The 22,180-nt window shown below is 54.9% G+C and overlaps 1 protein-coding gene across 26 annotated transcripts in view; it reads right to left on the bottom strand.

The window, feature by feature from the left end:
* The window catches only part of NFASC (neurofascin), a 122,076-nt gene that overhangs the window by 48,320 nt on the left and 51,576 nt on the right, over positions 1-22,180 (bottom strand). For 17 of the 26 annotated variants that reach the window (XR_013942308.1, XM_080568795.1, XM_080568798.1 and 14 more), the window contains exons 2-7: positions 4,230-4,414; positions 2,097-2,114; positions 1,654-1,759; positions 1,276-1,472; positions 813-935; positions 429-599 (exon numbers count right to left, since the gene is read on the bottom strand). Coding sequence is in view for 25 of the 26 variants with exons in the window: in XM_080568795.1 (XP_080424921.1) it covers positions 429-599; positions 813-935; positions 1,276-1,472; positions 1,654-1,759; positions 2,097-2,114; positions 4,230-4,323 (709 nt within the window). In the remaining variant the exon portion in view is untranslated. The remainder of the gene's footprint in view (positions 1-428; positions 600-812; positions 936-1,275; positions 1,473-1,653; positions 1,760-2,096; positions 2,115-4,229; positions 4,415-22,180) is intronic. The other 9 variants (XM_080568792.1, XM_080568806.1, XM_080568796.1 and 6 more) reach the window with 1 other exon arrangement.

The following is a 22,180-nucleotide window of genomic DNA, read 5'->3' on the forward strand; positions in this document are numbered from 1 at the left end:
CCCGTGCAGCACCAGCACAGCTGGGGGTTCCCCATAAATCTAAACCTGGAGCAAACAAAGGCTATGGTTTGTGCTTCAAACGTTTCAAACTAGGGAAAGATCACTTGGCATTGTACTTCTCCCTAAGGATGGGGGAATGCCCCATCTGCACTGCAGTGCTTTCCAGTTCATCACAGTTGCGTGGACCTGCACCGAGCATCTCCCCGGGGCACTGGGAGGAAACCAGCTCCCCCTCACCACAGGGCAGCAGCCCGGGTCCTGCCAGTCCTCATCCCAACTTCTACCATCCTGAACAAAAGGGAAGGATGCCACTCTTCTGCCTGGTAGGTCTCCGGGATGTCAAGGACTGAAGCAGGGTGCCTGAAAGGAGAACCCTTCCCGAGGGAGGCTGGGGAAGACCCACCCGCAGCGATCACCGTGACACTTACTGGTTTTCACCTTGAGGGTGTAGGGGTTTTTCTGCTGGATGGTGTGGGTGAAGTGGAAGCGGGCGTTGCAGCTGTAGTCGGTCTGGGCGTCCTGCAGCATGACGTTGGAGAAGTAGAGGTCGCCGTTCTGGCCCTGGGAGACGCGCTTGTCCTGGTGGATGGGCTCCATGGCTGCACGGGGGGAGTTCGGACAAGTCAGAGCCTCCTGTGGGTGAGTGACCCCGTGAAGGCAAAAAGCAAACCCCCGACCCAAGCCACGTGTGGGTGCCACCAAGGTCTGAGCTAGCAATAATGACTCTAAATATAATTAGGGTAAATGAACCCTGCAGGTGGGTGATAGAGGGGAGCGGAGGGTCGGGCTGGGCAGGGGCTTCCCCGACTCACAGCTGCTCATCCAGAAGATGACGGGAGAGGGCAGGCCGGGCGGCGGGTTGCACTGCAGGCTCAGCGGAGCACCTTCATCGACCTCGATCACATCCACCTTCTCCTTGGGCCACAGGGGAGACTCTGCCACGGGAAGCACAGACACCACGTGAGGAGGGCAGGGCGGCCGCCTTGCAGATCCCTTCCCTCCTCCATCCCGCCGGGCCTGGCCTGGTTTCAATTGAACAACCTCGATGCAAACTTCATTTCTGTGCCTGCAAGCTTCCCTTAAACCTATACCAAGCATTTGCTGTTGGCTACAGCCCTAATCCCTTGGGTTTTATCTCTGCCCTGTGGCTGGATGCATCCCGATGCAGGTAACGGATGCAGCAGGCTGAGATGTTTGAGCACCAGGTGTTGTCCACGTATCCCCTACAAAGCAGCCCTTGCTTTCCTCTGACCAGCCCCATGCCCCCCTACTCACTGGACACCTGGAGGTGGATTTTGCTGGAGAGCGCGGTGCCGAAGTCATTGCGGGCGAAGCACTGGTACTCGCCCTCGTAGTCCTCCGGCCGCCCCCCGCTGTGGAAATCGATGACCAACGTCCCCGACCGCCGCCGCATGGACACTTTGGGGTCCTTGGCCACGTTGAAGAACTTCCCGTTCCGCGTCCAGGAAAAGCTGGGAGGAGAGGGGAGAGGTTGGTACATGGCTGCTGAGAGCTTTACCTGTGCCAACCGGTGCCAGTGGCACAGCTCTGCTGGCTTTGGGGACAACGTGGCCAACGTGGACCTGCCGGGAGCCTCAGCTGCTCCAGGGCCAGTGCTAACAAACTTCAGGGCCCCAGCACAGAGGCACTTACGTGGGAACGGGGTTCCCTTTGGCTTCACATTCAATGAAGATGTTGTCCCGTGGGTCCACGATGTAGTCCTTCACGGACTGCTTGGTGATCGTGGGGGGCTGAGGCACTGCAAAGCAAATGACAGCGGTGAGGAAGGTCGTGCAGAGAGGGAGAAGCCTCTTCCTGCTGTCCTGCAGCAGATCTGGGTGTCTTCCCCAGGCCAGATATGAAATTTGTGGTTCAGAGCCCTCCAACACCTGAAGAAGCCACCAGGAGCACGTGTGGGGTGCGTGCTACTTGTCCCCTCTGCCCTCCGCACTGTCACCAGCCCCGCACAGGAGCAGGCAATGCCCCAGGCACACCTCGCACCAAGCCACAGCCGTCACCAGCCCCGACCCCTCGTGCCATTCCAGACATGCAGAGGAGACTAAAATGCACAGACAGAAGGCGAGGGCAGCACTTACATTCACTCTGAATATTTGCTGTTATTTCCAAAGTGCAAGCGTAATGAAAAAGAAGAAAAAAGGTTAATTGAAGAACAAACCTGTATAGACATATTATGCACACACATAAACAGAATACTGTTATTGGAGGCTCTGCAAGTATTATGCGCAATTCACTTTACAGTTCCAGCATGTTCTGATCTACCTACTTAGTGTTATATGGGAGAAGCTGCTGCCGAGCATCCTGTTAGCTGCTAACTGCCTGGGTAGCCTCTGTTTTTTTCGCAGGGTTGAGCAGAGGGCACAAGGCACTGGGTGGGCTCACCTGGGGAATTGGTGTCCCCATGGTCCAGCGGGTCAGCCGCAGGAGTTGGATATGTCACCCCCTACCCTATGGCCAGGCTGACCCCGATTTCCCCATTTCACCCCCCCAAATCAGAAGCTGATAAACCCTGAGCTGGCTTTTTAGGTGATGGTCGAACTTGGAGAAGGTGCCTGTAAAGTCCAGTAAAATAGGCACGTATATATATCTGGGACAGCAGCAGGCAAGGTTTTATTTATCCTAAGAATAAACCTTGTTAGGGGTGGGGCAGGGGAAAAGCACCTAGGGAAGCTTAAAAAGACAGCCATCTCCATGGAGCTCCACAGAGTCTCTGCAGTTTTTGGGCTGTGTATTTACCAGTATCTGCCATGCAAGGGATGGCAGGAGGAGGCTCATTAAGTGCTGGAGGCGAGGGTGCTGGGCAGCAGGGAGGAGGTGGCCAGGGAAATGGTGAGCTGGAGAGCAAGGCTGCCTTGAGCAGTTCTCCACCAGCTGTCAGCATTTTTCTTACTTTTCTAAGGTCACATTACAAGCAAATATCAAAATTACTCCATTTCTGATAGGAAGCACAAGAAACATCAGAATAGTGCTGTTTGCAAATGCCTTCAGTTTTGGCCAATGGCACTGGCCCCTACTTCCACGCCGGCTGCCTTCACTTCTGAAATGTTATAGATGTGAACAAAGCCAGGCCTGGAAGGAACCGCCGGGCTGTGTGCACCACATAAATTCCCATTGCTGGGAACAAGAGTGCCGTGTTTCTGTCCCAGTGACCCCAGGACCAGATTTGTTCTTCCACAACCATCTGGAACGGAGCAGAGCAGGAACTCGGACTCAAGTCGTGCACAGACAAGTAATTGCACTGTGACTCCCACCTCACGCTTTTAAGTTCCGCAAGTATCAATTCCCCTCTGCAAACCTGAGCTTTCCTATTCCTTCTCTTCACTTATTTCCAAATTTCAGCCAAAAGCCACTGCCTGAAGATTTTTCTTCGCCTTTTGCTGCCCAGCGGAGGTACCCCGGGTACGGCCGGCACCCTCAGGGCTCTGCAGGCAGCAACCCACACGGGAGAAATTTCTGCCATCAAGAACAACCCCGGCACTTCAGCAGAAAGCTGTGCTTTTTCTACTAATGCACTGCTCGCTGGAGGATTTCTGTACATTGCGCTGTCAGAATAGATTCCCCGCAGCTACAGCCTGATTATTATTAACTGCCTCTACAGGAGGAAGCTGGGACACAAAGAAATTATGAAACTGGTTTCCAGAAGAGTAGCTGGACCGGAGCCTCTGAGCCATGACTTAGCAACACACTCTCAGTACAGACGCTTGTCCCAGGCGCATCCAAACAAGTCATCCATTTCCCGTGTGCTGGCCTGAAGATGCTCATTCAGCAGAAACAGCATCCCTTGACCCCCTTCCTCTTCGCTCCATATCCCCCAACTCTTGTGCTTCTGAATAAAACATAACTCCTCTTGCATAATTAACCAAAAAGTCCCAACAGAGAGAGAGAAAAATCCTGGGATGCTCCATTTAAGCCAAGGGGCTAAAGGCTTGCCAGGGCCTGGTTTGCTCCCCAGCGTGGCCCTGCTGCTCCGTCCCATTTCGGTGGGTGGCTGCAGGTCCTTTGCTCAGCTGTTGAGACAGACTGACTGCAGCTGACAGTGACCAGGGTGACTTTCTGCAGGGCACGTGGTTTAAAAGGAAAAACACCCCAAAACAAACAACAGAAAAAAAACCTTAGGCTGGAGCAAAAAAGCTGCCTGCTCCATGCACTTCTCGGCTCTGCCTCGTCTCCCATTCAAGCAGAAGTTATTAGAGGGGTAAAATGTAACTTACAATCCAGAGGGACTTCGATGGCGCTGACGAGGTGGTGGAGGTACAGGGCGAAGGCTATCCCTGCGCAGGTGAGGTGGGGTCTGTGCAAGACCATCTTGGACGTCGGGACAAGGCCACGACCTCAGCTGCGTCCCCCAAGGCGAGCTGGCCGCTGGCACGTGCAGGAGGGCTGCTCGGGTCCTCAGCTGCAAAACACACAGAGCAGAGGTCACCGCGCTTTTACGGCCCCATTTCCTGCCTTCCTCCCTTTGGCAGCTGCGGGGAGAGAGTGCTTGTGATCCAAACGCATTTGTGCAGAGGGACGGGGCTGCTAATGGTGCCAGGAATACTTCCCAGGCTCTGGTGACTCAGGTACCAGCCCGTGGTCCCTGTCCTCCCAAGCCCTGCTTTGTTCCATGGACGAAGTCAGACTTATGCGGCTCACCCTTTTTAGCCTTTTAGCTCTCCCCAGGGACTGAAGGGAAGTTCCCCAGAGCAAGGGAAAAAACCACCGACCAGTTCCCACAGAAGAAAAGAAAAAGGATGATTTGCGGATTAAAAAATTCATTGTATTGTATTTTGTAACTGTATTTTACGCACAAGAAACACCCAGCAAAGAGCAAAACCCAGCTTTTATTCTGGGTTAAAATGACGAGTTGGATTTTGCTGAAGAAAGCAATGCCACACAGACCCAGCACCAACGAGGGCCTGAAACGTGCTCCTGCACGGCTGACAGCGAACAACCACAGCCCTGCTGTTCCCCTTCCCGATACAACGCCGCGCACTGCAACGCTACGGGGATATTTTTGGGCCAAGGAGAGCAGAGCCCAGATGCAGCCTCTCTTTGTGAGCGAGCCTGCTGCTTTTGCTCAGTTTTCCAGCTGGGCTGGCGGCGGCACTAAGGGGCAGGAGGCTGCCTGGGGTCGGGCACTGAGATGATGCCTTCACCCTCGCGTGTAGCATCCCACAGCTGGCCCAGTGCCTGCAGGTTTGGGGCACGGCAGGACCTCCCCTGACCAAAATAAACCCGTTTTGAGCCACACTCCGTCCACTCCTCTCCCTGGGTTCTCATTCTAGCCCCTGTGCTCCAAGGACTCCCCGAAGCAGCCATCCCAACTCCTGGGGATGGGCAGCACATCACTTGGGGTCTTCGCGCCCATTCATTTTTATTTCGCTGTTGATAAACCCATAGAGTCACTGCAGATTAAAAGACAGCGGAAAGGAGGATAAATCACCCTATCCGTACAATAAAAATCCCCTTAGAAAGGCTACCGTAGCACAGAGCTTGCATCGCGGCTGAGTTACAGCCCTGTCCGTAATAGAGCTATAAATGCCGGGCAGCAGACGTGCAGACAGCTCTCTCGGCTAAGGACAGAAATAGTGCCAGGGCAGCAAGCAGTGGAAAATCCCCAGCCTGGCTCCTCGCTGCTCCTCCCCGTCTCCGCGCGCAGCCTTGCGCCGTGTCACCAGGCAGCGGAGCGGTGTGCAGAGGCCATTTGGCAAGCACGAGGAGCCCGTCTTCATGCAATATAAATAACCCGACACAGCTCGGGATGCTGCTGCCCCTTCAGCTGTTCCCGAGCCCCGACCGGAGCAGGAGCAGAGGGGAGGGGGGCCCAGCACGACAGACAAAACCTGGTGAGCGCCGGGCTCTGGGTACCGCAGGGAAAGCTGCTGGGGGAGCCGGCGAGGAGCAGATGTCACGGCAAATAAAGGGCCCCGACACATGGCTCTCGCAGCTCTCCTGAACCCCAGACAGCATCAAACCCAGTGCGAGACAACTTTTAAGGCCACTTTCCCTGTTACCCTTACGGGGGACTGGCAGTGCTGTGTTGTTTCTCCATTCACCCTGGGTTTCGCTCTCCCTAAGGGAGATGCTGTTCCTGCGTCGCGCCCTGTAACCACAGCGAGCGTCTGAAAGCCATCACATTTATTGGATTGGAAGGGATGGGGGAGAACTGTGAGCATCCTTCCTACCCCTCTGCAGGCCACACACACAGGCCAGGATTTTCAAAGCATTAAGACAGCAAGCTGCTCAGCTTCCAAGGTTTCCCATGCGGCGTTCCTGACCCTGCAGAGACGCCTGCGTTTCAAGGATGGGTCTGAGGCAGAGCCTCCTCGCTGCCCTGCTCAGATGGGCCCGGGCCATCTGTGTCCCTGCTCCTGGGCTGAAGCCCAAACGAAGTCGCCAGCCCGCTGCGTCCCAGTTACACCAGATTACAGACCACAGGTTGCGAAGGGGCCGGGAGGGGGAGTGTTGCTTTGATCTTTTTTGCTCATTCAAAGGATTTTCCAATCCAGCTGTTGCAATAAAAGTAGTTGAAGGACAAAATAATTATAGGACTGGGCCAGTAATTAAAGTCATGTCCAGGACTTTCACAGTCCTCAGGGACCAGGTCATGCTGAACAAAGCTTTTCAAATTACTTCTTTAGCTTTCTGTCTAAGGGAAGACATCATTTTGATCTGTAGTCTTCATTATTTAGAGCGGTTCATTTCTCCAGTTACAGCTTAAACTGAGTAATGGATAAGCTGGTTTTATGCCTTTCTGTTACTAAGCGAAAGTTTGACTTATAAACTAACCCAGCCAATACTGCAAACAGAGATTTAGCAAGACTGAGATTCCTCGTGTCCCTACTCTGCTCGCATAGTGGTGCTTCACAAGATCACAAAATGCTTTAAAACCTGCTTCATTCACAGATACAGCACGGGAGGGAAGGTGCAAGGCAGCAGGCATTTCAGTACCTGCTTTGACACTGTGCATTGGCCAACATGAAGGAAATGTCTGTGAGATGAAGGACAGGGGTCCTGGCACAGAGGCTTAGGAGATATCTCCATACGTGTGTGGGGGGGTGATTTTGCATTAAATGGCAATGCAGAAAGGACTGAGGTCCAACCCCGATCCTATAGAGGACACAAAGCAGGGATCTGTGCACCCAGCTGGTACAAAACCACACATCCTACCCATCATCACTGCACTAGGACTGGAAATACAAGCTCTGTGCGTATCAGAAGAGAAATTCGCAGTGCTGCAGTTTGAGTGGATGGGAACAGCAGGGACCCAGCTGCTCAGGACCGAAGGACGTGGGCAGGACAACGTGGGAAGGGCCCGGACACCTCCAGGGAGGACAGGCTGTACGGCACAAGCGACCGTGTGTCCACGCTGAGCAGCACCGCCGGGGTGCCGCTACCCGAAGGAACACGAACAAATAATAAAACCCACAACGAGGCACGCACAAAGCGCATCCCCGCCTTTGGAGCAGCGAGAGCTGGGCTCCCCTTTGTTCCGGGGCAGCTGTGGGTGCGACTCGCCACGCAGCACGAAATTTGCTGCCGTGCTTGCGCGTGTAGGTGGGCTGCCGGGGCCGGGCGGTGCTGCCGAACACAGCCCCCATTGTCGGGGCTGCTCCGCAACGGGATGGGACGTGATGGGACCGCCCCAGCACAGCGGGACGGGGCATGAACCAGTGTGCTTCTGGGGGTACTGGTGGTGCTGGGAGCATCTGGTGCTGGGAGACATCAACATGGGAGCCCAGGCTGGAAGTTCGTGGAGTGTGAGGCTCTGGCTCCCATGCAAAGGGGGAAGGAAGATGAACATCTCTTCTTCCAGACATGGTGTTCAGTACTAGCTGCTCCTGGCCCCGTTGCACAGTGTAGGAAAGAATTGATTCCTGCCAGAGGAGCTCTGCAAGCTCCTCAGCCTTGTGCCTACTGCTGTCTCTGGGGGTGGCCGCAGCCCCAGAACTGGGTGGGTTGGGGCTGGGGCTGCTCCAAAAGGCTTTGAGCTGGCTGGACCCAAAACCCATCCGAAATCTGGACCTGTGGTGTTCAGCCTGAAATTTCACACAGACCATTGTAAGACTGTCATTCCATCAGACAGGAATTTAGCTTCTTAAACGCAGCTCTCATCCAGCACTGAGGCTGTAGCCGAGCACCAACAAAAGCCAGGTCCCTGTTCCACTTTCCTCTAGCGCCAGGCAGCAGCGAGACAAACTTGGATGCCTTTTCCCCCAAATACTCCTCCAGAGTTCAGAAGCATTCTGGCCTGGTGCTTTCCATTTCCCTGATGACTTGCTGCAACGCCGGTTCTCACAAGCTGTTAGACTGGGTTGAGAAATACATCCCCAGTATTGCTCCAGACCTCTTCCCAGACAAACCAGACGCCTGTGTAAGTACATCAGCTTTCACTGCACAAAAGCATAACTGACCCCAGGACAGGACCTTTAAACTGAAGCCTGCTCCTCTTGGCAAAACCCAACCCAACGTCCCCACCAGCAGGGACAAGCCCCTGGGACACCCTGAGCAGAGAGGTGCTGATGGCCACAGCACCCCCCAGGAGGAAGCGCCGTGCTCATCCCAGCGGCCGTGCTGGTGAATTGGATGGTGCTGAAACACTGCCTGGCCCACGTTACAGGTCATTGCCCTGATGTGTTCGGCTGCAGGTTTCACACTCTCGAGTTTCTCCTGATGCAAAGACAATGCTCACGTATCCATAATTAAAATACAAAACATATCCAAGCACGTCATTGCCCTGCGCGTATTCGGCTGTGAGCTTCATGCTCTCAAGTGTCTCCTGATGCAAAGACAACGCTCACATACCCATAATTAAAATACAAAACATTTCCAAGCACTTTGTTTGTAAGCCACTCAAAATCCGCAGTGAAAGGGGGAAAAAAATCAGCTGTTAAAACACTTTTAGGTCCTTCTCCATCTTTTAAGAGCTCTGCTCCAGCAGCAGAACTATGGATGATCCCCCAGGGAACAATTTCCCCCTGGACACCAGCACATGCTGCCTCTCCCTTTGACTTGAGGGCTCCGATCCCACTCTGGCCAAAACCTGGCTCTTCGAAGAATTCCCAGGACCACGTCCCTGCTGGCTGCAGTGCACCCGACGCCCAGCACCGCTTGGGGAGCCCCAGCTCTGCTTCGGCACTGGCCTTTGCCCTCGTCTGGAGGGCAGAGCTCATGGACTTCCCCTGGGTACAAATAACCCCGGGAAAGGGCTGGAGTAATGAAATGAGGCCTCTCGGAGTGGCCATTGAAACAAATTCCTCCTCCTTGGCCCCAATCCTGCAACTCGACCCCAAACCTGGCCTCTCACAGGCAGACCGAGCAGACACGGGCATGGCTGGCGGTGGCAGGGGGAGTCTCTGGCTGGAGTCAGATACAATTAAATAATTCCTCAATGAAGGATTGTTTGTAATCAGCTCATTAGGTCCAGCAGGACACTCTCAGTAGCAATTAGGCATTTATCCTTATTTACGGTTGTAAGAGGAGCAGTAAAACTCGAGCAGCTAGTGGTCCCAAGAAGATTCCTACAGCACCATTTAATGCATTGCAGTCGCTTAATTAAAACTGATTGAATAGCGCAATGTTTCCACAAAGAGAAAACCCTTTTAGTTTCAGATAATGAAAAACACTGATTTAGAGGGAATACACACATTTGATTCCCTAACTGTGAAGCGTCTTCTCCCTGTCCAAAAATCCCCGTAACCACCTGCCCCATGCTTCAGACCCTGGTGCCCTCTGCTCACAGGCAAGGTGGGAAGTCAGGTTTGTCACGGGAGAGGGGTTCTGGTCTAAGATTATTGACACTCTGTGCCCACCGCAGCCCCAAAGGAGTCCCCATGCAGATCTTTGCTCCCATTCCCTGGAAAAAAAAAAAAAAAGGAAATTTTTCAGCACAAGACCTGGGGCTACAGGGTTTTGGTGCACGAGGCAGGCGCCTCCTGCAGCATCGCCGCCAATCCTCCCTGAATGCTCCAGCCCGAGTGGTTTGGGATAACCGTCCGCATCCTTCTCCTATGACTTTCCTGCCACATCTTTAAGGAACACGTCCACAGGCCATTTCTTTCAACTACTGGCTTCTTGTCTCACTGCTCCGTGGGATTTTTGCCACGTGCTGCATTTTCCTTCCACTCCCTGTAACTCTCCTGCACCACACGTGGGTGACTTCTCCGTCTCGTGCCCCGCAGGCAGTATGCATTTTCAAGGAATCGAGCAAACAAACAGGCATTGACAGAAAGCGTAGTGATAGCACCAGAAACGACGACGGCTTCCGAAAGTCACCCACCAGCAAATGCCAGCAGGAGACGCGGCAGCATCCCTCCGGCTCTGCATAGGGCAGGACGTGGGAAGTGGGAACAAATCCGTCAATCCCCTGAACTTTAAAGCCAATGCTGGCGGTAAGGGGATTTGTACTCGGCTCGGCTCAGTTCCTACCAGGCAGCCAGCGCTCACCCCACCTTCCTCCTGCAGCCCTCCGGAGTCAGGACCAGCCGCACCCAGGCTCCCATTTCAGAAATAATTAGAAACATTTTAAAATCACAGGAGAAAAGGAATAATTGCACTTGCTGCTATTCAGAGCTGGGGCTGTGTCTTGCAGCTTTTGGGTGAGGACCACGGTTATGCTTTCAGGAGGTAATTCACTCCCTGGTAGAGCCGTGTAGTGCTGCTGAAAGCGCAGATAACGCCAGGGAGAGGATCTATCACAGTTGTATCTCAGCACTACATAATGTGAACTAATTTATCATCCTGTCCTTCTGGTACCGTAAGGAAATACTGCAGTCCTATTACACAGAGGCACTCTCGTCCAGAGAGGTTAAGTGTTACCCCAAGGTCACACAAGAGCTATGGCACGAGTGGGAAATGAGCCAAGATCACCAGAGTACTAAGTTTAATCAGAAAATAGTGTTCTACCTTTGCAGAACGGTCACTGAGAGTTTGGAAAAAGAGAAGTGGAAGCCTGAAACTCTCTGAGGAGGACAACGTGGCCTTCAGCAGCCTGCCCAGCACTCACAAGCACTGTGCAGGGCAGCAGCTGATCCTTTCGCTAGCAAAAGGAGAAAACCAAGTCCTGGAAGTTATCCTGGGCAGGAAGCAAATGGGCTCCAGAGCTCATTTCTGCATGGGCTGCATCTCGGGCTGCCAGCCTGCGGGGTGCGATGCGACACTTCAGGCAGGTGGGGCAGGGCACAGCTAAGATGAAATAGCAATTATTGTTACTTCGGGGGGTGGAAGGGAGGTATATTTATGAGTCATCCTATTACAATTTACTAGGAAATATGCATGGTTTGCTTAACTTTGATATTGCTTTGTTTAAGGAGAGGGACAAGGAAGTGAGTTAGCATGAAAAATGTGAACGGAAAAGGAAAAAATATTCAGGCAGGCAAGTTTCACCAGGAGCAGCTTTAGGGCACATGACACCTATGACACTCATGCAGGTAGCCCATTTCCATGCTGCACAGAGCCTGCTGTCCCTGCTGTCCAGAGGCTGGTCCAGGAGCTCCTCGGTCACTGCTGCTGACCCAAAGCAGGACCCACGGCCACCAAGCCCCAGCCTGGCTGTGGGGTTGTGCCTGGGGGAGTGAACCTGGGGCACCTCGTCCAAACGGAGCAGCACCCTGTGCAAACCCAGCCCCAGCGATGGCCCTGCCAAATCCCCCAGCAGCCCAAGGAGGGGCCTGAGAGCAGCAGGCACCAATCCCCCCCGCACAGCAAAGCTCCTTTCCACGGCCGTCCATCCCACGCTGCTCGGTGTGGCGGAGCATCGGGGGGCACGCGGTTAATGCTTGCCCTGCTGTGTCCCTCGGCCACCCATCCGAGGGACTGCAGCATCTGTCCCCTAGTGATTAGCCAACTGCTAATCACGCAGAGCAAGAGCTATAAATAGCAAGTGCTTGGGAAAAGCTGCCTTTCCCCTGCTGGCTCTCCCATGATGATGCCTGGCTTCCCTCTGCAGGGTCTGGCCCCAAGGAGGCGCACAGGGACCTGGGGCTTTGCTCCAGACACCCAAAGGTGCATTTAGTCACATCGAGATCCTGGGTGGAGAGGGGTCCTGCAGGCTCCCACAAGCTCGGAGAGCTGCCCTGCCCATGTCAAAGGGTATCCCAGAGCCCACAGCATCCCCCAAGGCATAAATAAATGATGACTCATGTCCCCAAAGCCACATCGGGATGTGCCACAGGAGCTGCCCGTGTGCCCCAGCACATGGTGTAAGTGACGTGATGCAACTTGTCACAAACACGCACGCCCCGACACCCCAAGAAGGGTTTTCTCTTTACACAGAGGAAAAAGGTTAATGAAGCAAAATGGCCTGATTGGCATCATGTGGATGCCTTAGGGGTTAAAAGGCTCCTGCACCAGGAAACCCCTTTGGTAGCTAAATGAATTGGAGAATCGGTGTTTACATCTCACGTTACCGAAGCCCTGGCCACTTGTCATCACTGAAGAGCCTGGGAAGAAGCCATCGGCCCTTCCACCATCCTCCAGTCCCAGCCCAGGGACCCCAGTGCCTGGCTGAGTCCCGAGCAGCACAAGCAGAAGGGAAGCAAATCTGGATTTCGGAGGTGAAAGGCAGACGTACCCACCCTAGGGGTCTCTAAGCTTTCTGGCCCTACACCACAGCAGAATTCGCATTCAGCCCTGAGGCCCTGCAAGCAGTGGGGCCAGGCTGGGAATGGGGCTTTTGGACCCGTTCGTGATGGTGGCTGCAGGATGCGCTCCGAGGGGGCGTTTGTCAAGCGCTGCACGTTTCCTGCTGGAAATTACAGTACTCAAGGGTGAGGAAGGACTCAAGTACCAAAGCTTTAATTTTAGTCAAGGCATTTCTTGAGTAAGCACTTTATTTATCTCTGTCCTTAAAAAAGCTTGTGAGTCTATGACTTATTATTAATTTTTCTTAGTGGCTGTTCTTCTGCTACTAAAGATCTGAATTTCCTGGGCAACTCCAGCATTATTCCTCCTTTAGAGACTCCCCCACCCTTCTGGATTATCCTATTCCAAACAGAAAATTCCTGTGCTCTCCTTTCCCTGCTTTCTGACCCCAAGACGATCCCTTTTGCTGTCCCCAGAGCATCACCAGGGCAGTCGCTTGGGCACGATTCAGGAACCAGGGCAGTCACAGTTCAGGAAACGTGGGATGATTTTGTTCCAAGCCTGCAGGACACAGAGCCCATGCTTCTCGGGGTTCGGGAGGGTCAGCCTGGAAATCACCAGACCCGCAAGCAGACCTCCCACCCGCCCCGACCCACCTCCACGCCATCCCCTGCCTCCATCTCCGAGCCCCGTAACCGGATCGCACGCAGGTGTCACCGACAAGACGGGAACACACCTGCCGGCGATTAATCCTGTAAGTGAGCTGTATTTACAGACACCGGCTCTTTCCCCAAGCCCGGCTGAGGGCCCTGGAGCCGTGGCATCACCTTACAGCCAGCTGTGGTGTGCAGGCACCGCGTCCCCCATCCATCCCCCAGGAGGGCTGGAGACCCGGCTGTGGCCACGAGCCATCCGTGCTGGGTCTCAGCCCAGATCCCAGCTCCCCATAAGAGCCCGTGTAGGTAACGGAGCTGCTCTGCCCTTCCCAGACACAGCCGTGGAGCACGTCTGGTTTCCGTGTCATGCAAAATGCCTTTGACATTTCATTTCAAACCCCAGGCATTTAAACGGCGGTGACGGAGCAAAGCAGCAGCAAATCTGGCATTTCATCCCTGAGCTCTGACACACAGACTTCAGACAGCACAACGACACGGAGCAGTTCAGGGAAATGGGAGGGGACCCAGAAAGATACAGCAGTTCTTCAAAACCTTACATAAAAATGTAAATACAGTTATCTGGAAGCTTGCTTGAAGGACCGAGCCTGCCTCTCTCGGTGGCACTGGAGTTTCCTTTCGAAATGCTGGGTAACCCGTTTTCCTTGCCCTGTGCACACCGAGATCCTAATTACAGGTGGGGAGTCAGAGGAAGGGAGTCATCAGCTCTCATCTGCGCTCCCTTAACCAGTCACTCTGCATTGTAGTCGAGCTCACAGTTGTGAAATCCAACAAAAAAAATACCTTTTATTGGACTATTCTCTTGGCATAAAGTGTGTCTTGTAGAGATTTTCCAAGAATTACAAGCCAAATATCACAAACCCCCAGTGTCAGCCAACTATCCGAGGAACACCACCTCACCGCCCCATCTGGGCGCTTCTAATAAACCCTTTTGGCCCACTTCGAATCCCACATGGGACATCTTTGCCAGAGATGCTCGTTTCTTACAAGTTCCTTGACTCCTCTTCCCTCCCGCTCCCCCACGACAATATTTTTAACCATTTTTTCCCCAGCCGCAGCAGCTGGCAGTGCAAAGCCAGTGGTCGACGTGTCTCCCACCCTCCCGTACCATTGCCTTGGCCTCATCCCCACCGCCTGCCCGCGCACCTGCAACCCCGACAGCCCTGAGCGACAGACAGTGCTGTGCAGCACCGATGCTGTGAAATCGGGCTTTATTTATTACCCCGAGCAGCAGCCTGTGCTCAGAGCTAGCAGGGAAACACCATCCCCTGGTATTCCGCAGCAGCGCCGCGGGGAACTTGCCTTTGCACGTTCCCTAGCACATTTTTACATTACTCCGTCTGAAATTCTCACCCTTCGCAAGGCGGTCATTAATATTGCCAGCACAGCCGCTCCATCTGCCTTTGGAGCCCCCTCCAACATGGCAATAAGTTAATTGGTAGAAGCATCTGGCTTCCACATAATGAAGTTGGCACAAAAACAGCTTTTAACCTTCAGGACTGAGTACAGGATGCAGATTATTTGTTCCCTGTGCTGGAAAAAAAAAAAATAAAAGGGTTGGTTATGCACACTGAGGGACAGGGCCGGCGCTTGCTGGTTATTTTAAGAGGCCAAATGAGTGCAGAGGCAGCGGGGCACAGCCAGCACCGTGCTCAGCACCCTTCCTGGGAGCCTCTGCCCAGGCTGCGCAGGGCGCGCTGCCCTCCCACGCCACCCTGCTGTCACCAGTGGCCGGGTGACGCCTGCACCCAGACAGTGCCACTGCTGGCACCTGGGAATGAGAAGCAAAAGCAACTGGTTTGTGCCCTGGGAAGGTGTGGATGGGCACCCAGACAGCGTAGGTGCCAGCAATAAGTGATGGATAAGTAACAGAAGAGAAAAAACCATCAACACAGCTGCAAGGCTGACCATTGCTTTGCGATCTGTGCAAGCTCACTCCCGAGACTGCAAGCAGCACTTAGCCGGGAGGTCGGCTTCAACCAGGGGACGCACGAGCCAAGGAGCCTTATCTTCCTCCTCTGGGCTGCAAAACATTTCCGACATCCCACAGGCTGGGAGATAGGAAACACATGTCCTACGGACCCTGGCAAACGCGAACCTCTCCCTGACAAGAAGCGTAAGCGGGGGGAAAAGTTCGCTGGATAAACAGTGGAATTTAAAGACAAACGGAAAACAAAGGAAAGGACGGCTTGAATATTCAGTTCTTCCACTGTCTCATCTCAAATTCATCCTGCCAAGCTCTGCACTGTGGAGATGAACTGCTGCAAGTGTTAAGTGTGAAATATCGCCCTAAAAGCCATTAAAACACCGCAGCTGACAAGAAACAAGGACTAATTAGGAGGGATTGGGAACCAAGGGCTAAATCAGCAGTTTTCTTGAGTTCTGCAAGCCAAAGCATGAACTGAAGCGTGGCTCTGGTTTTCTAGTAATTCCCCATTCCTCTTTCCCCCCTGGCAGCACCCAGGGACGGAGAAGCCATCGGGGAGCACCCGAGACCACCAGCACGGGGCAGCTCGGGGCAGCCTGGAGCCGCGGCTGCGTCCCGGCGCCGCCGTCCCCGTGCGTGGCCCTGGTCGGGCTCCAGCTGGCGGCTGCCGCACGCCCCAGCCCCGACACGGCTCGGGGGGAGCCCGCGCTCGGCCAGGGCTTTTCTAAAGCCATTCCCAGGCTCCTTCCTTGACTTCTCTTGGACAGAAGTTCATCTAGAAATGCAGAGCATGTCCTGTGCTGGCTGAAGCAATACGGAAAATAGTAGACGTTTTTCACGTGGCTTTGGAAGGAGTCGTGCTCTTTTCTTCCAGCACAAACCCTGCTGAAGTTTTCCAGGTGAGGTTATCCTCACGCTGAAGGAGCCACGAATCCAAAGGAAAGCTGCACACTAAACATTTGATTTTAAAAGTAGAAAAAAAAAAAGAGCTTCTTGACCAAAAATGCGCGCAGAGAACCACGTGGACCTGGATCACCATAAAAGAGGGAAAACCACAAATCACTGATTCCAAGTTTCCCATTTTTCTGTCTTGTGCAGCCCACAGCTTTCCCTGGTCTGCAGCTCCTGCTTGCCCTGCCAAGCCAGCAGCAGAGTGTGCGCCCATCCAGCCGCCCGTGGGACCCCAAGGCTGAAGCTGGTTTCTCCATGCCACCGTGCTCAGCTCCCCTGGGAATTAAGGGCACTGAAGAGCTCAGCCCGTTCAGGCATTTCCCCGCTCTAAGACTTTGTTACAGACCTTGATAAGGCAAGCATATGCTTAAAAGATAGCCACATTAAAAAATCATCTCTCCCCAGAGATATTTTCACAGCTCATTTATTAAACCCCCTCAAAGAACGGAGGGGGAAAGCCAGCTTCGATTGTTTTCAAGCTGTAACAAGGGATACGAGAGTTCATTTTTGCCTTCTGGTCTTGCTGCTAGTTTCACTCCTAACAAGCCGAACTTCAAGGCAATGCAGTTATTGCATGAGCAGCTTGATTTTAAAACCAGCACGAACAAAGGGAGAGCTAGCCACAAGTCGGATCACTCCTGGGCTGATCCTGTATTCCCCGGCTGCATCTTCGTATCCAATTCAACCAGACTGCTAGCTCCAGAGCTACGCTTTAATTTAAGGATGGGATTTTCACGGTCATTTGCAGACAAGCCCGTGCTTGGTACTACAAAGTGGTGAAGCAACACCATCCCCACCAGACAGCGCCAAGGGGCTTCTGTTAACGAGCTTCAGCTCGGTCCCATGCGGGACCAGATGGGATTTTTGCCTGGATCCATGAGGGCAGCAACGGGGTTTTCCAGGTGCTCTCGTCCCACTTGGAGCATTGCTCACCTGGCTGCAGGAGGAGGTGGCCGATCCCAATCCTTGCTCACTTGGCCAGCACATCCAAAGGAACTCCGTAAATCACCCAAATCTGCCAGAACCGAGCCCACTGAGGCAGCTCAGCAGAGCCAGAATATTTTTTCCACTGCTCATAAAACACTCCTTTTTATGATCTTACGATCACAAACAGCTGTTTATTTTGCCAGTGAGCTTTTTTAAAAGCATTCTTTCCGACGCATAATGGAAAGTGTCAGGCATTTTCCAGGAATTTTCAGAGCAGAGAAAGTTTGGCACTCGGTTCTTTGAGAATCGCTGAAAGGGGGCAATTAGCTTAAGAACAAGCATCTATTCTGGGTAGCAAGCTCAGGATCCGTCATCTGGCATCCAAACAGGCACCATGTGACAAGTGGATGCCGAGCAGTCAGAGCCTCCCTCCCGCTCAGGCATGCATACAATTCCCATAATGTCTGCCTCCCAGCCTGCGCTCAGAGCTGGGCAAACCTGCAGGCAGCTGTAACCCTTGCTTTTCTTCGCATCTTTTTGTTGGGAAAGCTGCGAACGAGCCGGCTGAACGCCGCAGCCTGCTGCGAGGGCAGGAATTGGGGGCTCCAAGGGGCAGTGGGGGGCTCTCGCCTCTCCTGCCCGCAGCGTTTTCTGCGAGATTAGCACACGCTTTGTCCCCTCCACCATGCAGCAGGTGGGACCAAACGCAAAGACTGCCACCACGGTCAGTTCAAGCAGAAAAACGAACCCGGGGTGGAGGAACCAGGGGCACAAAGACACCCCGGGGTTGGCACCAGGGCTGTGCTGCGAGCATCTCCGTGAGCACACAGGCAGCAGCACGTCTCCGTGGCATTAAATCAAGGCAGCCACCCCAACTAACACATTTCCACCATCGGAAGCTTCACGCCTTGCGAAACACGAGAGAGGTGTGAGCTCTGATTCTTTAACAAACGAGGGTTCCCATGCAGGAGGAACAAACCCTGCCCAAACGCGCCCAGGCAGCCCTAAACACACTCGGGGCTCCGCACTCCGTCGTGCAGCGGGATCGGAGCGGGATGGTTCGGGGCAGGGGGCCGGGGTCACCACCAGCCCCCCCAGCAGCACTCTGAGCCCCCCAGCCGCTCGCCAGCACCCTGCGGGAGCGCAGCACTTGTGCGTGCCCATGGCAACCCGCGCTCATGCGCACAGCCGCCTGCGGGAGCAAAAAAGGGGGGGAATTTGGTCCCCACCTCAAAAATTATTCATGAGAAATTAGTGAGAGCTACAGCAGCCCCCCCCCACGGTCCTTTCCCCCCAGCCCTGCTGGGGAGCAGCCGGGCAGAGGACCTTCTTCTCTGCTCCATTTGGCAAAAAGCTGTTAATTTCAAATTAAAAAAGGAAAGGAGCCTTTTCTTGGGATGTCGGTTCTCAAGTGCAAGTTTGCACCTCTTCCCCCCATCCCTCTGGAGCAGGCAGAGGGTTTGCTTCGAGCCAGCCCCCCCCACAGGTCCCACCGCACCTCCTGGGAACCCAGCACACACCCCACAGCCACAGTTCAGCCATTTTATACTAATTCTTTTCTATGCACTTTCATGCAAATTCTCCCTACAGCGAGAGATACGGGGAAACGTATTTGCCACCCTCCGAGTCGCAGCGGTGCAAGCATCTCCCACCACCCTCTGTTCACCCCTGCTCCCCTCCCATTTGGGCTGCCAACAGCGCGCTGCTGGGTGCTGCTGGGGCCTGGGGAGGTCACCGTGTGTTCTGCCCTTCTCGCCCATTCCTCTCCAGTCGGCCACTAGATAGCCCATGGTGGCCAGTGGCTCCTGCCTCTCCATTGCCGCGGCTCTGCGTGAGCCTGGGGTTATAACTGGGAGCTGCCTTTCCGCTCTGGGGCTGTGCGGTCGTGGTATGGAAAGAAAGATGCCAGGGCAAGGGGAGAGGAAACCCAAGACGCAGCCAAATTGAGCTTACCCAGAGCTTTCCTTTTCTGCGTTCCCTATATCAGACGCCTCGCAGGCGGGAGGGAGGTGGGTTTGTCCCACACCTGGGCTACATGCTGGGCAGACCGACCTGCAGCCACTTCTGGGACCAGGAAGGACGCTCCCCCCAACAGATTTCCATGGAATTTGCTCCGAAAACAAGCCAGCAACCAACGCGGCTGCTGTTACTGGGGTATTTGGATGGGTTTCCCTGTGAATCGTTCAAGAGGTTTCCCGTTTTAATCAGACCAAGTTACAGCCACAGGCAGCTAAGTCTGATGCATGTAACTCAACACGGCTCCTCCTGAGCAACCCGGCTGCAGCTGCACCCAAACCGTCTCACCTGGGGGCTGCGTGGAGACCTGGAGCAGCTCAGGGAGGAGGAAAGGATGCATCTGCATGCCAGGAAGGGACAAGCAAGATGCAACTGCATCCTCCTTGGACACCCCAGCTCCCAAGATCACCTGGCAGGGGGGAAGAGAGCAGAGAGGCAGATTTCCAGGTCACCAGCGAGTGCACGCCTCCTGCATTCCTCCAAAGACACTCTGTGAGGTGCACGGAGCTTTCTGAGGGCTGCTAGAGCCTGAACGTCCCTCTGCAAGGAGGGGTTGGGCACAGCCGAGCCGACAAAGCCTGCCATTAAAAGATAATGAAAAGGCCCAGCACAGTTAGTGGGGAGGACGCTAATCACCTCCCCGAGGAGTTCTCTCCTGACTCACCCCCGGAGGCTGCAGGGTGCCTCAACGCCTCCTACCATCGCCTCGGGATGCAGTGCTCTGCTCCCACGGCTCAGCGCCCGCACCCTGGGTGGGTGGGGGGCACCCACGGGTCCTGTGGAACGACCCCTTCCCACGTCTGCACAGCGGGACCCAAACGAAACCACAGCAGCGTGCGAAGGAGCGGGACGGACCTGACTGCACTAAGCTTACACCTGGGCTGCTGCAGCTCCACCACCTCCTTTTGCAAAAAAAAAAAAAAAAAGCTTGTTAATGACCCAAGCAGCCAGGGTAACGCTTTTATACCTTGCTCTGTAGCTCTCTGGATTAAAAGAGAAACATCCTAATCAAATCCAACGCGCACTTCCAATGAGCGCTGCTCTCTGCACAGCCTCCCCCCGCAGAGGATCGGGCTGTCTCCATCCAGGCCCAGCGTCAGCGCCCCGGTGACGAGCGGCGCCGAGAGCAGGAGCGAAGGCGTTCGACGCACACATCAGCCCTGCGTGGCTTGGAAAGGAAGGGAAAGCCAGAAGGTCAGAGGACACACTGTGATGACAGGTGAAAACCCAGTTAGCTCACCCCTGCAGCATCCCAACAGGGCGAAAGGCGGTCGGAGGAGCAGGGGCTGCACGCGGGAGTCGGGTGCTGCAGCAGGACGGGTGCACCACGGAGCTGCAGACGCCCAGCCCTGCAGATGCCCAGCCCTGGTGACTCGCCTCGTGCCCCGGGGGGGCCCTCAAGCAGGAGGCATGAGCAGACTTTCCTGCCCGTCCTACTGCAAACGCCTTTTGTCTCGGTGCCTGAGGATTTGCCAGGGTGCCATCTCCACCCCACCTCCTTACAAGCGGCTCCGAGGGCAGGGAGGGAGCTGCCTACCGGTGCCTCTCCCATTTAAGACCTGGTTTTCCCCTCCAGAGCTCAGGTGAGGGTGCTCAGGCTCCTCCAGCCCTCACAGCCATGTGCCAGGGTGCCAGCACCTCCTGCACTGCTGCAGAGCATCCTCCCCTTGTCCCCCCCGTGCCCCTGCCTGACACAGGGCTGTGTTATCCCCAGCCCCGCCGGCTGGCGAGCAGCAGAAGGCACAATAGCAGTTATTAATAACCCCGACTCTCTCCTCCCTGCTCTTGCTGGATTTCCCTCATGAATAACGCAGGAGCTGCGGCGCAGGACACTGCCCACTCTGTCCCCTGTCACCCCCACGCCAGCAGGGAGGGGGCTCGAGTGCCAGCCAGGGCCTGTCCCCGTGTCCTGGGCGCCAGCACCGCCGGGACGGGGGGGGTTTGTTCCCAGATGCAGCTTCCTTTTGTTCCAGCCCCGCTGGGAGCGATGTGACAGCCTCACGCATTGCACGGCCGGCAAGGCAGAGAGCAGAGCTCCCGCGGGTGCCGGAGAGCCCACGGACGGAGACTTCCAAGCCAGAGATTTTAAAGCATTTCACCAGCATTTCAGCTTTTTTGCCCCCCTTACCAGCGGCAGCTTCTCATTTTACAGGCGTGCAAATGGCGCCAGTAAAGGTACGGAAGGGCGAGGAGAGTCCCGGGGAGCCTCAGCATCCAACGTGCTCATTTGGCCAGCTCCCGGGATGCTCAGCCCCAGCTCCGCTGCTACCCACCTTGAAGTGCCAGAGAGCGATTTCGGTGAAGCCCCCCCTGCCCTGCAGCCACAGTGCTGACATCCCCGAAACGCAGACCTCACAGGTGCTGCCAAGAATGTTCTTTGCTGCAAAGCACAAGATGAAGGCTCAAAAGCTCAAACTGGTCCAGGTCAAACGAAGAGCCGAGGAGGAGCTGGCGCACATTCGGAGCACACACACTCCATCCCAACCCATGGACAGCACCGGCTTTTCTGGCCTTCTCCCAGCTGCGGCTACAAACAACAAAAACTCACTTGGAGCTCTGAAACCCTCGCAGTGCAGAAAGCGCAAAGCGCGCTGCAGAGCCAGGCTCCAAACAGCTCTTGCGAATCCTTCCTGCCCCCGAACACGAAGTACCCTTGAGTCTGTGCGCCCGGTGCTAGGTGTCCCACCTCAGTGCCCCATTACACCCACCCCAGTGGCCGTGCCAGACCCGTTCTGCACACCACAAGACCACGGCACAACGCCCCGCGAGCATAAGCAAACGGAGCAGACCCGCTTCGCTCCCTGCTGAATCACTTACTGCGCCGCTGGCACTGCTGGCGAGGAATTTCTCTGAGCCTTGCGAGGCTCAAGCCCGAGACCCGGTGTGCAGCCGCAGCAGCTGCGTGCTTAACTCGTGCAGCATCGCGCACCAAAGGCATTCGGAGCCCGGGAGCTGGTAATTACCTCCCAGCAGGATTCGGCGCAGCCCGCACCAGCCTTGCCCTGCGTATAATTAATGGCACCTCTCGCGGTTAAATGCTTTGCTGCCAGCCAGACTCTGGCTGCCAAGGGAGAAGCTTTTTCCCCCAGGATGGGGTCAGCTG

This window comes from Anser brachyrhynchus (assembly GCF_964034855.1).
Source record: "Anser brachyrhynchus genome assembly, chromosome: 27".
Taxonomy (NCBI): Eukaryota; Metazoa; Chordata; class Aves; order Anseriformes; family Anatidae; genus Anser; species Anser brachyrhynchus.